At 34.3% G+C, this 17,725-nt stretch overlaps 1 protein-coding gene across 3 annotated transcripts in view; it reads left to right on the top strand.

Annotated features, from left to right (window-relative positions):
- The window catches only part of CACNA2D1 (calcium voltage-gated channel auxiliary subunit alpha2delta 1), a 383,720-nt gene that overhangs the window by 255,813 nt on the left and 110,182 nt on the right, over positions 1-17,725 (top strand). For all 3 annotated transcript variants that reach the window (XR_003527084.1, XM_027639551.1, XM_027639552.1), the window contains exon 7: positions 9,385-9,516. Coding sequence is in view for 2 of the 3 variants with exons in the window: in XM_027639551.1 (XP_027495352.1) it covers positions 9,385-9,516 (132 nt within the window). In the remaining variant the exon portion in view is untranslated. The remainder of the gene's footprint in view (positions 1-9,384; positions 9,517-17,725) is intronic.

The following is a 17,725-nucleotide window of genomic DNA, read 5'->3' as shown; positions in this document are numbered from 1 at the left end:
CTATACTGAGTGATTAAAGCAAAGAATAGAGAAAATTCAGATGAATCCTAAGAGACTACTCATGACATGGAAGCAGACAAAAACAGCTACAAAGAAACTTAATTTTACTGCATTCTCAAAGATCCTTTTGAGTTTTATATTATTTCAAAGGCATTTTGAGTCTTATGAAGTGATTTATAAGGATTTTTTTTCTTTTGCTTAAAAATTCTAAAGCAATAAGTCTCAACTTCTAATATTATGATCTGCTTATTGCATTAGACTCCCAAAATACTATGTACAGAGAGAGTGGCTGAACACTACAGGGTTATAGTGTTCTGAAAATGAAGGATGAAATCAGTTCCCTGGGCAGTAAAATTTTTGTCATTAACGTCAGGGAGGCCAGGATTCACGCCAAGAATGAAACTCGACTTGGCATCTCAGAACAGGACTGTTCTGGGAACAATCTGTGACTCTGTATATCCTTCCTCATAGATTAAATGCTATAGATGAAATAAAAATAATATATTTTTCCTCTTGTAAAGATACAGGGAAAGTCTTTAAAGAAAGAAATAGCAATGTCTTCAGAGAGAAAAGAACCTCTGTTTATATAGGCAGCAAACTTTCAACTTTCACGTTTCTACTCCCCTATAGCCCTATGATCTTTAAGAGAGAGGAGTTTTATTTATGTTCCTTCTATATAATCTGGAAAACAACACCAAATTGCAGTTAATTAACAACTGATATATAATACCAATGATGTTACTAGGCCGAAGAAAAACAATTTCTATTCTAATTTTATGTTCTACTTATAAGGCAGCATAATGCGGTTGCACATGGTACAGACGTTTCATGTGTAGGAGAGAGGGTACTTTTTCCTTGGGTAGTTGAATTTCAGAAAATATCAATCCACTTCCTCTTTTGACCAACCTTTGGCCAAAACCAATGACCAAAAAAACAATAAAAGGAACTTTTGTGGAAATTTCATTATTTGTAATTCAAAAGACTCATCCGTAAGATGGTTGGAATATTGACAAGGAGCAGGAGCTGTCACCAGCTCAGGTGATAAAACAGATCTTGTCTCATCATCATTTTTTTCACATTTCCTGCTTGTGTATTGTATTTCCCCTCACACACACTTGGTGTGTCTTGGATTTCTATTGCCAGAAATATATTTAGATAGATTTAGTCAGTCTTCTATTCCTTAATATTTAATTGATAGGGGGATTAGATTAAAATCCATTAATCAAATCCACTATATTACTTCAGTATTTCTTAAAATGTGTGTGTTCTCCATGTATTATCTATATAATCTACATAAAATATTTTACAATACGAAATTATTAATAATTAATAAAATATTTTATGTATGCAGCATGCATATGTATGTGCTCATTTATAAATATATCTACAGGCAATATAAATATTCATAGTTTATTTGAAAACATTTAGTACTCATTAATTAAAGATTAATAGGAACATTGGGTTTACTCCCAATTCTTGTGCTACCATTAACTGTGTATAAAAGTGCATTGTTTGTGTTTACTAAATTTAAGCTTCTAAACAGACCTTTTCTTTATTTGTAACAATGGGTGATCCATCAGAGCAGAGCAGCTCCAAATCCAGTTCTTAATCTAGCTAGGCCATGTCGTTCTGTTCATAAAGCAATCAAGCTCCATCCTAAAAGCTCTGGGGCCCTTGCTGGTGTCTCCTAGTAGAAGACCATTCTAGGACCTTCTGCTGTAGAAGAGATCTTCTAATTACCTGCTCTTATTTATTCTTAAATAGTTTATACCTATTTGTTATTGGGCTAGGGCCATCCTTACTCTTACATACTTTTTCAGGGGTGGGATTGCTTTCTGACTGACTCATTCTTTTAGGTTGTGTTACTGAACCTCTCTCTGCTTTCAGAAGACAGATTTTCTGTTCTTCACAGCTCTCTTTCTGTACATTTTCAGCACTTTGTCCACCTGCTGTTCATCTCCTTGGCATAATGGAAAAAACAAACTTAGAGAATGTGTCAAGTGATCTTTGTTTTATTTTACTAACATATTTCTATTTTTCCTGGAGGTGTGTGTGCTTTCCAGTTTGCCATGGCTGGGGAGAGGATAGGAGGAAATACTGTTGATGGATATTATGCACCTTGTAAGAAAAAATTTAAGAATTTTTATTAGACAATCTACCAACATGGGATAGCATCCATTTCTGCAATAACTGTTTTCGGACTACAATAAATGTGAAATATAATGGAAAAGAGCAAAATAGTTAAAAAAAAAGCAGAAAGTGTGAGGTAAAAGAGAATATTTTTGTGTGAGTTGGTGTGTTTCTAGTCCTTTTTCTTCTCGCTTAACACAGCTATTTCTTGGGATTTACTGATCTTGTAAGGTGCTCTAGTGATTAGAAAATTATTGAAATGGTGGCACTCTGGTAGACTGAAGACAGAGTTTAATAAATTATACCACAACATCATTTTCTGAAAGTCTTTTGATTAGTTTTGTTTGGTTTTGTTAACACCTAATTAATTTTTTTATAGAGAGAAGTCTTCATTAAAGATCAAGCATATCTCTATAGTAAGTTTAATTTGAGTGTCACTATGATATCCTTTGAAATGCTAACAAAAATTAGAGCAAAGTGAAGGAAGACGAGTTAATATGTGAAATACAGCCATACTTTTTAAGTGGGTGTTTTTTGGTATTTAATCCCAGATACTTCCGTAAAAATAAAACATACTCATCTCTTTGGGGTTTTTGTTGTGACTTTGTTTTTGGTTTTTTGTTTTTGTTTTTAAAGAAGTAATTATTTCCAAATACAGGTCTGGCTTTGAACTAATCTGTAAACCCAATAATAAATAGTCTAACAATAAAATAATAATAAAGATCCAGCATGTGCTGTAATTACTTTAAAAATTTATTTTGTTTTTCATTTTAATTAGATTCTTACACTGTGCACAGCCTTACAAAATCTGAAAAGTTCTCTAGAACCACTCTAATCAACAGTATCTTTCATGTTTTGCTTTCTTACCATCTTCCCAGTACTGTATGGTTGTTTACATCAGGTATTAGTTCATTCTGGAATATATCCTGGTATATTTTGATATAAGGGGAAGCAAGGCAACATCTTGTAAGATGTACACAAATGCTGTTATCAGCAATGGGTTGCAGTACATACAATGAGCGTCGTTTTTTGTAGAGGTAAACAACTTGTTGAAAGATTACGGGTGTGTAGTGAAGAGACTGTTACTCTGCATTGTACTGACTCTTCTTTTGTTGAGCTATAATAGAAGCTTAATTCCATCTTCTGTTCTTGACATTTTTATTCTCATTTCCCTCTCCTGGGCGTTACTTATTTTAATGAGATTTTACTGTACTTCTCTAGCTATCAGCATGTGGCAGCTAAGCCAGGCAGCAGACAACGTATGGCATTGCCAATTAATTTACTTGATTTGACACAGACACAACAGTATTCAACTCTTCAGTGACTTCTTCGGAGAATTATTTATAGAAGTGTCTGGGACATAATGCCAAATAACTAATGGGGAGTGGAGAAGTTGTTCATTTCAAGAAAAAAAAGTACATGATATTTTATCATTTGTGGTTTTAATTGCAAGTGCAAAATATTTATAGAACTTGAAATAATTTCACTTAATTATTGCTTCATATGATAAAAATTGCATTTTAATTCTTTGGTTTTATGCACCATTAAATGAATGTTACCTGAACAGTTCTGATTATCTAGTAAGTTTAAATTATGTTATACTAAGAAACAGAAATGCTACTTTCAAATCAAGATTTTGTAACTAATTTAAAGATATGCAATATGTACAAGATCCAGCAGAGCATCTTGCAAACACCCTATCCATTTGGAAATGCCATTATGTAATAGCTATTGTTAAATTTTAAGGCTTATTTTTGCTTTCCCTCCATTACTTTGAATGAAAAACAGTACTTTTCCTTTACATTTATATAATCTTGTTGTGATAAAAATTAACAGAATCTAAATGAGAGGTTGAATAAAACATTCTCCAGTTCCCTTAGTTTTCAAAATTTTCCCGTTACTCTCTTTAACTGGTTTCTAATCATCTGTGAATTTTCTTTGGATGACTGTCTTGAGTTGGACACTTTCCTATGGTTTTCTCTGGAAAACCTAAATATCTAAATTCTAGTTTCTGCGGCCACACCAAGGAGCTGTGACCTTCAAGACAATGTTCACTTTGGGACCACTATAATCTTTACTTTGCTCTGGCATTTTAGCTTTTCATGAAAGAAGTAGTTGGCTTAAAACATGCAACAAAATTTGAAGGGTTGAAGTTCAAGTTAGTACTGGAATAATTCTTCAAATTACTATATTTGAGAATTATGTAGGAAATTCATACATATGTGTGTATATACACATGTGTATATATATATATATATGCATTTACACATACATATATATAAGCCAGTGCAAAAATCTAATTAAAAGTACCTTAAAATAAAAAGTGCATCCTTTCTTTGTCTGATGGAAGAGAAGATGGGGGTGCAACATTCCAGTGACAGTTGAAAGTGAGTAAAAATCTGTGTAATGTAACATAAACTGGAAGGAATGTAATCTTTAAAAAAATTACTGAAACACACGAGTCATAAAGAAGACTAGTTTATACCTTCAGTAAAGTTTCTCTGTTGTCTGATAGGCCTGGCTACAGGTGGAAATGTCTGTGTCTGCACATACATATGCAAAAATATGCACTTGCAAAAGTATTATCCCTCTGTGCTCGCTTTTAAATACCATAATATTTGATGGTGAATGTATGTTTAATTCATAACAATAACTACTCAGTGTTATCTTTAAAGAAATCAATGAGTCAACTTCATTAAGCAGAATATGGACGGTAATACATTCTACACATTAAAAGAAGATTAATGAACTGCTGAGGAGCTCCCTTCTGTTCTCCCCAGTGTATGTGTAGCTGCTGCATCAGGGAACAGCAGCTCTCATATTTTCAGATATAGGAAATAGCTCTCAGACTTTCCAAATAAAGTTGTACTCTGTCTTGTATGCAGGACAGGGCCTATACATTGAATAAATCATCAGAAGTGTATTCCAGTTCTTTTAAAGAGAGCACAGTAGTGCTCTCTATTTTTTATTGATTGCATTTTGCAGGGGAAAATTGAATCCATTTCTTGTCAAGGCCCCTAAACCTCATATCATAAAGAAGAAAGAAAAGGAATAGATGGATGAAGTTCAGTGGAATTAGCCAGAAAGAATGATGTTTCCTATTGTGTGATGATAAATTTTATTTTTTCATCTTGCCTTTATCAAGTGATAGGTAGCAGCTGAAGTACTTTGAAGTAATAATCTTCAAAGACTTCTTTTAGCAGAATTGAAAATAAGCTTATTGGAGAGTTGTCTCCAACTAGATTTTCTACCAATTATCACTCAAAGGCTCTTTCCTGTATAAAAGTTAACTCAATAGAAAGGCAAGTGTATGTACAGTATCTCAGTATGTGTGCTATAGCACCTTTAAACGTTTTATTTTAGTAAAATGCATTTTTTTTTAATAACAGAAAATAAATTCTCATTATATTCATGAAGTCAATATAAATTATCTTTCAAATTAGGATATTCTAACAGGTGCTATGGTCTCTCCTATGAGCTAGTGAAAGTAGCACTGCATTGATTTTTATGTGCAAATTAAGAATCAGGATATTTTATAAGGAACCATTTGAAGAATATTTTTGTGCTGATTATGACTGGGTTTGCTTTATTTTCTTTGGAAAGTTTAAAATCCATTCCTGCAGGCTTTAAACCAGAACTCAGAGGTATTGACTTAAATTGCCTATTACCAGACATATTACATTGAAATTAAAAAAAAAAAAAAATAGAGAATTTGATTTATAGCTGGCTTTTTGAAGTGCAGGTGTATGTTTTAGCAGAAAGAAAACATTAATAGAAGTTGTGCGAAAACACTTAGAAAAATAAATTATTAAAACTGAAATTCCCAGCACCCTTTTCCTCCTTTACTGATTAATGGATTAGTTAACACAAATATGGATGCATTCTCTATCAAGTATACTTTTAGATAGAATTAATAAAAAACCCCAAAACAACAACAACAAAAAAACCTGAATGAAGGGAGCTGCTTTGAATTACAAATAGCAAATTGCTGCAGAAATGATTGTTTTAATGATTGTGCAATCAGCTATTTGCGTATCAGTCCCACAAAATAAACTGTGTCTTTGTTCCAAGCACAAATTTTTAATGAGAAAGTGAGTTAAGAGGAAGGTGATATATGTTGAACCTTACATGTGTGCTGTTAAATATAGTTTGTTAGTGAAATGAGACTCAGGCACTACTGCAAATTTCTGGAGTTCAGGAAGATCTGTTTCTGCAGTGTCTGAGAACAGATACATACTGTTAGCAGCCTTTTCTCAGATTTATTTCATCTTACTTCTGTTAAGATGTTCTGTTCTTTTGCTTTTCTTGCATTCCAAATAATTTATTTTTTTTTAATTCCAGCATCATGTGTTGGGTTGTTTGTGGGGTTTTTTTCCCTTGCTGCAAGCTCTTGGATTTTTTGAGCCTGTTGCAATTGTCTCAGGGAGAAAGTCATAGAGGAGGAGGAAGGGGAAAGTGGGACATAAACAATATTATAAAACTCTTGACTCTTGACTATAAAATGTCACTTGCCCACAAATATTGTAAACAAGGTCTAGTAATCTTTATCTCTTACTTTATAGCTAATCTCAATAAGTCCAATAAATTGCTGAAATTTTCAATTCCAATATATAGATTAAGACATTCAGTATTTATTTATTTTACTATTTTTAAATTGTCTCCTTAATGTCTCTTTTTTTTTTATATGTGTGTATTTTAGGTATATACTTCTGTATATATGACTCTGTATGTACAGAGGTGTCTGTACATACGTTCATATATATATACACATACATATTTTTGCAACACATTTTTAGGTGATATTGCACAGGCACTCTGCAACAGTGTTCTTAAATGTATAGTAAGATGTTTAATATATCTTCAGTGGACATAGTTTATTCATTAATAAGCTTACAATTTGAGGGAAATTCTCTTTTTAGAAATATTGAATCACATTTTGTATGAGAAGATTTTTTTTTTTTCCATGGAATGCACAGTCACCAATTTAGAAAAAACATTTATTGGTATGATTAACTTTAAATTAAAAAAAAAAATAAATAAATTTTTCAAGGATATCAGTGTCCTGACCAGAGTCATAAAGCCAATGATAGATTTGGGGACAGAATCTACAACAATTTTAGCTCATGTCCCAAGACCAAAGAAATGCACTGATTTATGCTGTTATGGGGCTTGGGAATTCATAGTGAGTCCTGAAACATAAATGCTTTTCAATGAGCAAAAAGGTAACAATTAATGTCTCCCATGTGCCTTAACTATGTGTCCTGAGCTCCAGTGCTCATAGGCTTCCAGTGGGCCAAGTACTCTGTCCATTGGATAGGGAAACAGTAACATGAAAAGAAACAAAATCAAGCTGAAAATTTCTTACCTAAGTAAATGACAGAGCTTCTAATGACTTCATGGAACCACTTCTGGAAATAAGATCTGACACAAAAGTCAAGTTTAGAAAGTCTGTACATAATGCTTAATTACACAGCAGGTCAAACAGGATCTAAAGAAAGATAAGAACCATCTTAAAATTATAATTAACATCTTATGGTGCCTCAGGGAATTGTTTTTCTTTCTTAAGTAAACGAATATTTATTTGTAATTATCTAATTGACAAAGAGACAGGTGTATAGTACAAGCTTATTGCTTACAGGAAATCTCAAGAGTTGGAAATTTAATTTGATATTTTCATAAAAAGCTATCTCTTGAGAGAGTAATACCTTAAAACTACTTTAAAAAAAACCCCAAACCTTTCTGCAAAATACATGGTGTAGCAATTTTCTCCTTAACCTTTAAAAACAAGGCTATAAAATTTAATGCTGTGATCTCATTTCTTTAGTACCTGTTAACAGCCTCACTTTGTAAGTGGGCTGTCAACTCTTAACTTTCAATCCATCCTTATTTTTATTGTTTCTTTTTTTTCCCTGGTAGCAGGGGGATAGAAAGTAGACCTACATACCAAATTTTGCACAGTGATGCCACTCAGACCCCAGCTGCTTTTATTTCAGCTTGACTTGCCCATTTGCAAGAGAAGGAAATACACAGGTATTTCCTGTGTGCAATACCATAGTGTGAGCAGGATCTGTATGACAGTGTTAACTTTCATAGGATTTATATCTACATCTTTAACTATTTCCAAAAGTTGGTTTTTTTTTCTCCCCTCTGGTTTCCTTTCCACTCTTGGCTTGCTGGTCTAGGTGTTTCAATTTAAGAAACGTTACTTAAGGCAACGCAAAAGAAAAAGTTAGTGACTAAACCAACAAAAAGCCTTTGCTTTTCATACTTAGCTGTGTATTTGCTATTGCATAAAATTATTATTTTTTTTTGGGAAGGAAATTAAATAAATATTTACAACTGATTAAATGAGGTGAAAAACATGATTTATCATATCGTAAGATGTTTTGTATCACAATAAAATTTCTGACTGTAGCCCATGGACAATTACTGTAGCAGTGTTCATCAATTTTAAAGTTTCCCAATGCATCTCTTTCTTAAAAAGGCATAGAACACATTAATATACTATATATTTGGTAGATTATATAAACTATTTGATGGATTATAACAAGCACTGGAACAGGACAACTCTATGAATGTAAGTTTCTATGTAACTGGCCACACAGTGTTTAACTGAAATGTGAATTTCCTTGCACTTCAAGTTCATTATGGAACTGACCCAACTCATAAAGGTTATCTTACTGTAAGGGCCCACACCTGTGAATTAAGATCTACTTAACATGTGATAATGAGCACTACTGTCTGTGCAGCCCCACCTTAGTATTACAATCCAAATAACTCATCAATGTCTTTTTCCCATGTAATCCTTTACAGCATCCATTTGGAAAGGGACATCTTTGTTACCCTTGTGAGAGGTATATAGCTACTTTTGTTGACATCATTCTAGTTGTTCTTATTGCAGTGTATTGTAATTAGTAAGAATCAACTTTTTACGCTTGCATATTTCTATAAATGATCTTTTCTATGATTGGGAAGTGCAACTGGAGTGACATCTTAGAAACAAATCATTTGTAGAAGATATTGGCTGTGCAAATAATTCAAGAGTCATTGCATACAAATAATGCAATGGGAATAAAGCACCATGAGGAATTTAAAGAAAATTCCCAAGTAAAAGGAAGTGTGTTTCTTTAAATTTATTTTCTGGGTTAGTTAAATGTAATTGCTTTCTGCAAAAGTCCAGTTTTCTTTTTGGAGTCATTGCTTCTTGTGTTAGGACGTGACTTTCTAATAACAAATATGTTTTGTCTTTGGCAGCAACCATAGTGTTAAATGAACTCAACTGGACGGCAGCGTTGGATGATGTGTTCAAGAGGAACAGAGAAGAAGACCCCACTTTATTATGGCAGGTTTTTGGTAGTGCAACTGGCCTCGCAAGGTATTACCCAGGTAACTGAAGTCACCTTAACAACTGTCCTATGCCATATATTGTCCTAAAAATATTCTAAATTATTTACAAACAGTAAAACATAACTAAGAATTGCTTTCTTACATAGATGCAGTTTCTGTATATCAGAATTAACTTAAGGACTTTGAAATTAATCTGGCATAAAGGTAACGTGAGGGGGAAGACTGGGAGTGAAATACGTAACTGTTTTCTTTTTCAGTAAGAGGAAGAGAAGATTATGTCCTTTGAAACACTGAAGAGTCAAATTTTATTTTTGTATTGTTTCTATATGTTGTGTAAATAATCAGTTGAATATTTGCCAGTGAAATTTTTGCACCATTCTAGTTTTCAAAATAGGGACCCGGGGACTAGGCATATAATCATATGTAATGAAAATACGAATGCACCGTGCTATGTTTATGTCCCTCAAAATCCGCGATCTCTGACATGTTCATCTTTGGTGGTAGAGCTAAGGTCAATGAATGCAACTTGATTACTTCAACCAGCATCTGTTCCACCTGTCAAAGAATCTCATCACTGGATCACATGAATTAATTTAAATAGATGCATATTTTACTTAATTTCAATCGTAAGTAACCCTAATTTGATTTTGATTGTATGATAGCTAATGGAAAGACTTAGCTTATGTATGTTTTATGGCAAGGCCTCTGCTGCTGCTGTTCTCGTTAAGTGACACTGTTATCAATGACAGTCCACTGCATGCAAGACAATTGTGTGCAGCATCTTGACTCATGCCTACAACTGCCTGGGGAAGAATTTTGAGATCCTTTCTCTTCTGTTTATACAAGATTGTTTGTGTTTCTGAAGGTGAAGGGGATTATTCTAAAGCTGTTACTGTATCATTAGCACAACTGCTAGCACAGGCAGAGAAACTACCTCAGGCTATTTTACATGAAGAATATTTCATAGCACTCGAATCCTGTTTGTTTTGTCATGCTGGATGATCATGAAATAAATACAGTGAGATTTTGTTGCAGAAAAAATAATATTGAAAATGCTAATTTCATATTTCTTTTGTTTTCCAAGTGTTCTGTTTCAATGCTTTTCGGATCTCTTAGTGCTGTATTTGGGGTCAGCATTTGTCACTGCTTGCTATGTGATGTTTTTCAAGTGTTGAAAAAGAAGTGTTTCTTAAATGTATCTCTGTGCCAATCTCTAGGAAATTAATTTTCAAGTGTAAGATTATCTCATATATTGAAAAATACATTCTTATGTCTAGCTAACCTGTCTACTCCGGTTGTTCAACAACAAAACACAGGAGCATCAGAATCTCTATGTATTCTTCCTTAGAGAACCTCTATAAAATGGGAGAAGCTTGTTTTCTCTGTTTTACAGATGAATATGTTGCTTGTAGATATTCCACCTAAACACAAATTTAAATGTTGTATAAAACTCATATCCTTACACATCATGCTTATTCCACGGCTAGTTATTTAAGTCTTTTTTAGCAGTCCAGTCCTGTCAGAATATGACTTCATAAATTTCTGGGTAATTCCCCGGTTCTTAAGGTCTACACATGTAAATAAGTGTAGATCATTCTGATACTCCTTAGCTTATATGTGTATTGTTTTGTGCAGCTGCTTCCCAATTTCTTCCATTTGTTACTCGAACTTTGATACAGTGAATATTCTGAGTTGGAACTACCCACGAGGATCACCGAGTCCAACTCTTATGCGAATGACCAGTGTGGGGATTGAACACACAACCCTGGTGTCGTTAACACCATGCTCTAACCAACTGAGCTAATTTCAGGGTCAGCCCTTTGTGTTAGATTTTTAGAGTAGGTCTTTTGCAATGTTGTCTATGTTTCTCTTTTTGTAAACTCTTTTTTTTCCCACTTTGTTGACACAGAGAAATGTTCTGGAAATTAATTCAAGTTTCATATACTAAAATACTAAATACTTTTCACATTTTCATAATACTAAATGATATTATAAATTGTAAAATATTTTTTTATTATATTGGCCCATGGTAAGCCTTCTTCAAAGTGATGAATTTTTCCATAGTGATATTTGTAAAAGAATTTGGAAATATCAAAAGCCAAAATTAAAATGCATAGATTAGTCTGATCATTATTATCTGAAACATATCCATCCAGTCCTGCCTCCTTTATTAAAAAAAAAAATATGTTTTTTGATACCTCTAAGCTCACAGTTTTTGTGGACTAATGTTTGGTAATATCCCACTTGAGTCATGGGCTAGATGTCTGTCCTAAGGAGGCTCCTGGGCTGTCCTTGTCCCCATAGTAACCAGCAGCATGAAGGTATCTTTCTGTGAGCAACCCCATGGGTGGAAAGTATGTGTGACATATCATAGCTTGTTTGTATTTTATATATCTCATTGTTTCCTGTATATATTCTATTTTTGTACTGTTGTACACTGCTCTAGCATCACGTACATGATTACATATGATTTTTCAGCTGTGCTTTATCTATCTCTTCAGTAAATTTGAGTTCCCTTGTCTATCAAGAGGACAAGACAGCTTCCTTCTGACTATCACCTAGGCTGAAATATCTGGCAGTTTCTTTCCTCAGATCTTTTTATTTATACACTATAATAAATGGTATTAGGCTTAAATACAATAGTAATTAGATGCAATGGAATAAGAATAGGAAACTATTTTACTAAAATAGCTAACAGCATTGGGTAGAGGAAGTAATGGTACCAAAATATTGGCTTCCTTTAATGATACAATTAGTCCATCAAATGTTCTGTATGCGAAATGTCATTTTTTACTGAGGAAAAAAAACCCCATTCTAAGTGATGTTGCCTTTGTTCTGTTTTCAAGATGAAGAAAGTACATAATCTACGCAGGCAAAACAGATGTAGGAAGATATATTGACGCACATACAGATGTGAAACAAAGTATTAGAAATATACACATTAACACATTAACACACATGTATGTTCATATTTGCAGTGATGGTAGAACCAGTGCCAGGCAAGTTTTACTTACAAGATGCCCCAATGGAAACTTTAGAGACTGCATCAAGGTCAACTGTCTCTTTATAGGTTAATGCATTACTTCATTTTATTTATTAACTATTTTTGCCTAGAATTTAATCAGTTCAGTTCTCATTATCAAACATCAAGACACACATGACAGGGAAGAGCCAAAGATTTAAGATTCCTCCATGGCCTCAAACATTTTTTTTTTCACCACTTCTGGTTAGTGTTTTAATCAGCTTGATTTTAGGAGTCAGTATGAGTTTACTCATACTGCACTTTTTCTTCCTTATTTATGAAAGCATGTCTTACCTAAAATATTTTTAAATATTAGGTTACTTAGTATCAACATTTTCATTAGTTTCAATGGCAGCATATTTGTGAAGAGAGGTGTTAAGCTCTGTTACTGTACTGGCAACAACACATTTTAAGATGAAGACGCCAAGAGCAAATTTGAGATTTCTATTATATATTGTATGAGCTCTGAGCACCTCAAGAGTAAGTAAACAGAACTTTAATAAATGAACTCAAGAGAATAAGCTTATAAAGTGAATGGAACTTTTAAGAAGGATGTAATATATGCTCATTCTTATGTTTAAAGTTATATATCACAAATTGGTGTTTCATTCAAGAGATGGTTTCAGCATTTTAAGAATGCGTTGTCCTTTTTACATACATTTATGGAGTAGTATCAGAATCAAGACAGGAATCTCTATCTTTATGTGATAAAGATACTGATAAAATCCTTCGTTTAAAAGGGAAGTGTGAAAGAGGAAGGACAGATGACCTGGAGGGAATATAGAGACACTGTCCAAGGATGTAGAAACATGGTTAGAAAAGCCAAAGCCCACTTGGAGCTGAATCTGCTGAGAGATATGAATTACAACAGGAAGAGCTTCTACAAAAACATCAGCAACAAAAGGACTAAGGAAAATATGGACTTGCTGCAGAATGTGGGCCTGCTGCTCCATGGTGGGGCTGGTGACTTGTTGACAAAAAGTATGGAAAAGGCTGAGGTACTCATTATCTTCTTTACCTCATTCCTTACTTGTAAGACCAGCCCTCACTAATCACAAGCCTTTGCAATCAAAGGGAAAGTCTGGAGCAATCATAACTTGCTTCACTCTTGTGACCAGCGACAGGACTTGAGGAAATGGCATAAAATTGAGTCAGGGGAGGTTTAGGTGAGATATTAGGAAAAGCTTTTTCACCCAGAGGGTGGTTGAGCACTGGAATAGGCTCCTCAAGGAAGTGGTCAAAGGACCAACCCTGTTTGAGTTGAAGAAGGGTTTGGACAATGCTCTCAGGCACATGGTGTGATTCTTGGAGTGTCCTGTGCAGGACTCTATAGTCCTTGTGGATCCCTTCCAACTCAGCACATTCTGTGATTCTGCAGAAGTTCTTCTGACCTGATGGCATGGACCCATGAGTATTGAGGGGACTGGTGGGTATCATTGGAAGATCATCCTTGATTATCATTTAAAATCCACTTTGGATTTATGTGCCTTTTACCAGATGCACGCTGTCCTTTGGTTTGTTTGTTGTTGTTTGTTTTTTTTTGTAAAACTGACATCCTCAGTAAAGAATGAATTTTGGGGTTTTTTTGACTTCAAACAGCATACATTTATTTGCAGTTAAATATGATATAGGAGGCTTTCTAGTTGTAGCAATAAATATACTAAGAAAATTTGGCTTCAGAGGCTTACTCAAATGAAAACACAGTCTTGATTTAGATGAATGTGTAGTAAAAACCCTGTTTAGTCAGCAGTACTGACTCAAGTCTCTCAGGGAAGTATACTAAATAATGATTTTCCCAAGGGTAATACTAGAAAGGGCAGTACTGACGTGGATACTGGTAGTACCAATAGTTTCAGATTTCAGTTAGTGAGTTTTATATATCCATAACAGTAGCATGATGATGCATGAGGAGATTCAATGTCTTTTGTGAAGAAATACTGAACCTAGGCTCATTGTGACAATATTTGGTCTGCAGTGACCTGAAGGTGGGAATGTGCCATGTTTGGTCAAGATCCAAAAAGTTGAGGCAATTCATAACAAAAATAAAACCCCAGATGTTCCAAACCTTCCCACTTCCATCTGGAGATTTAAAAGGGCCGATGGGAAATTCCACTGAAAACTTGCTTTCACAATATAGTATGTCTGGCAAAAGATATGTCGTCCTCTCCCCCAAAGTGCTGCATAGATGTGGGATTTTTCTCTGTTGTATTTATGGAGGGTTTTTTGGGGGGCTTTTTCATAAAGGAGAAAGCAGAGCCCAACCTGCAGCTCCATAACCCTTCTCTTACCACATAACCTAAACACACAAACTTGTTATCTTCATTTGACCTTACCTGTATCAGAGAAGAATTCTTTAAGCATATCTGAACATGTCTTAACACGTATACATGTCTTTCTTGAGTTCATCTGCTCCCTCAGCTTTAAAGGTGTATCTGTATTATTAAACAGGACTAGTCAGAGTTTTATTAGAATCCTTTAGTCAGCCCCACAGTGTGACTGAAGGGACTACACATGCTGGCAGCCTTTCCTAGTGAATAGCAATGGGGTTTTGTTTCTTCTGTACTTCAAAGTTCTCCAGTCCTGTTCCAGGACACTTTATGTTCTCGGAGACCCCTAGATTATTTTGTGCTATACTGCATAGCATGTATATGCTGCATGGCATATAACATATGCCTAAATTTTCATCTTCAAAACACTTCTGGTTTCAAAACTCGTAAAAAACTTCACTGTCCCTATTTTACAGATAAAAGAAACAGATATAAAGAGATAAAATAACTCCTTCAGTGATCCTCTGAAGGTTAGGTATTCAAGCCAGGAATACACATAGCAACAATATTTTAAGATTCAGTGTGCTTTTACATTCATTAACTCATACTTAGATTCATTGTTTCAATATCAATAGGTCTGGTAATCTTCTCTGGATGTTTCTAATGTAGGTACTGAAGAGCACAGTGTAAGGAACTGTTGTACTCTTTCCCTTTTTTTACTGTAGAGTTGCCTTGTATTTAACCTTCTTTTATTTATGTAAAAAGTATGTATAATATGATGGGAATTTTAATTAGTTAGAGAAAAATCTCTTTGTATTGCTTATGCCAGTATTTTACTGGGATATTTTTTTGTAATTAGAGCTTACAAGGTGTTAAATGGAAAAATTCACAGATAAAGAAAACAACTTTTCAGTGCTGATTATTCAGAAAAATAATTTTGTCCCTAAAGTCTTCAAACTCTTGGATTGAAAAATGGATAGAGAAGAGCTTATCCTTCATTAAAAAAAAATCAAATCTTAACCTGTTTCCAGATATTTGAGAAGCAGGTCTCACTCAGCTACTAGTGCATTCCTTGCTTAGACAAATTAATAATAGAAGAGCTTCAAAAATCAATTTCTAATAAAATAAAATGGTATCTCTCCAAATGAAGGTCTTGCTGTGCACAGCTGCTCTTGTGTTAACAATTAATGGCAAGCAATAGTGTTTTGGCCATGATATTGAACTCTCCAGAGAAAGTAATTACTGAAGCAGATACTAAGAGACTAGGAAGCCTAAAAAATCCATACAAAATGAATCAAAAGCCTTGAAAAACTAAGAACTTCACTTTTTTGTATTTTATAGCTGTTAGTTCCTGTTAACAGCTCAACATTTAAAGGAGCCTTTAAAGTAGAAAAACAAAATAAAGCCCAAACCTTTCCTAGTAATGCAGCTTATAAATTATCAATTAGTGCAATTAGTGTGTGAGTTAGATACTTCTACTTTTTGTATAGAAATAAACCTCTCTGAGTGTTGACTTCCCTTTTTTTTTTTTTGTCCCTTGAAATCTGAGAGGGAAGGACACAAGCTGACATGAATCTAACCATGCTCATAGAACATAGCATTGTTAGATTGGGAAAGACCTTTAAGATCATGAAGTCTGTCAACCCAGCACCACTACCATATTTACTACTAAACCATGTCCTCAAATGCCACATCCATGTGTTTTTTGAACCTCCAGGGATAGTGACTGTACCACTTCCCTGGGCTGCCTGTTCCTATGCTTCACAACCCTTTCTGTGAAGAAATTTTTCATAACATCCAATCTAAACCTCCCTGGGGCAACTTCAGGCCATTTCCTTCCGTCCTGTCACTTGTTAGCTGGGAGAAGAGACTGACACCCACCTCACTACAACCTCGTTTCGTGATATGAAAAGTCTTACAATGTAAGTTCAATTGTGGCTCATTTTTCAAAATTGATGTGCTGAACATTGCAATTATGAAAGCAGATCTACCCAGTTACAGGATAATGAACTATTTCTAGTGAGTTTAAAAAGTTGCATCCAGCAGGTCACCGTGTCTTTGTGCTAAAATTCATGCCATCTCTGTGTCTTTATGATACAGTTTGAAATCCCCAGAATTTGCTTTGTGGGAGAAAAAAGAAAACAACAACAAACCCAACAAAACACCCTGTTACTTCTGTCCTTCTTCTCCTCAAGCTCTGATACTCCCATCCTCTTTGGGGATGTGGTAGCTAGTCCAGGTGAAACTAATGTAAGCAGCACATTTAGGATGAAATTCAGTTTGTACATACAGAAGGAGAAACACTTGCTTCTGAACTAAGATAACACAGAGCAATTTGAGAGGTTAATTTTAAGTTGCAGATTGCAGTATGAGTTGCACCTTCCAATTGCTTTTGTTTTTTTTTTATACTGGGAGCAAATATTAATAGATTTGTTTGTGTATGAACTATTCCCGTATAAAATCTTTGCTGAACTGATTTGGGATAAAACTGAATGCAGTATTGCCCATAACATAATTACCCAATACCACATAGGTAATACATTCTGAAAAATCTTTCAGATTATTATCTTTGCTTTTCTGTATAGTGATGAAGCTATGAAAGTTAGAGAGGCCATTGCATAGATTTTACCTGAACATACCTTGAAAGCTTGGCGATTTCAGTCAATTATTGGAGTAAAATCACGAAGAAGTGGCTGCATTCAGTTTTGACTGAATGTCTGGTGTGGTAGTGCAGAGTTGATCAGGAACAATCTCTGACTTGGGGGGGATGGTAGTAACCAGTTATTAATCCAAGGCATCATTATGATACAAATATCCAGAGTACTAAGCTTAGCAGTTGAAAACACTTCATGATGATTAATGTAAGGGGCTCTTAAAGTTGTGACTGTTTCTTATTTTTAATTACTATGTCTTGCCACTTTTCACCTTTTACTGAAAAATAGCTAAGGAATTCTATAAA

Source organism: Corapipo altera, unplaced genomic scaffold, assembly GCF_003945725.1.
Source record: "Corapipo altera isolate COAL_440 unplaced genomic scaffold, ASM394572v1 1b, whole genome shotgun sequence".
In the NCBI taxonomy this organism is placed as follows: domain Eukaryota; kingdom Metazoa; phylum Chordata; class Aves; order Passeriformes; family Pipridae; genus Corapipo; species Corapipo altera.
The sequence above is the reverse complement of the archived record's forward strand: the minus strand, read 5'-3'. Positions and strand labels throughout refer to the sequence as shown.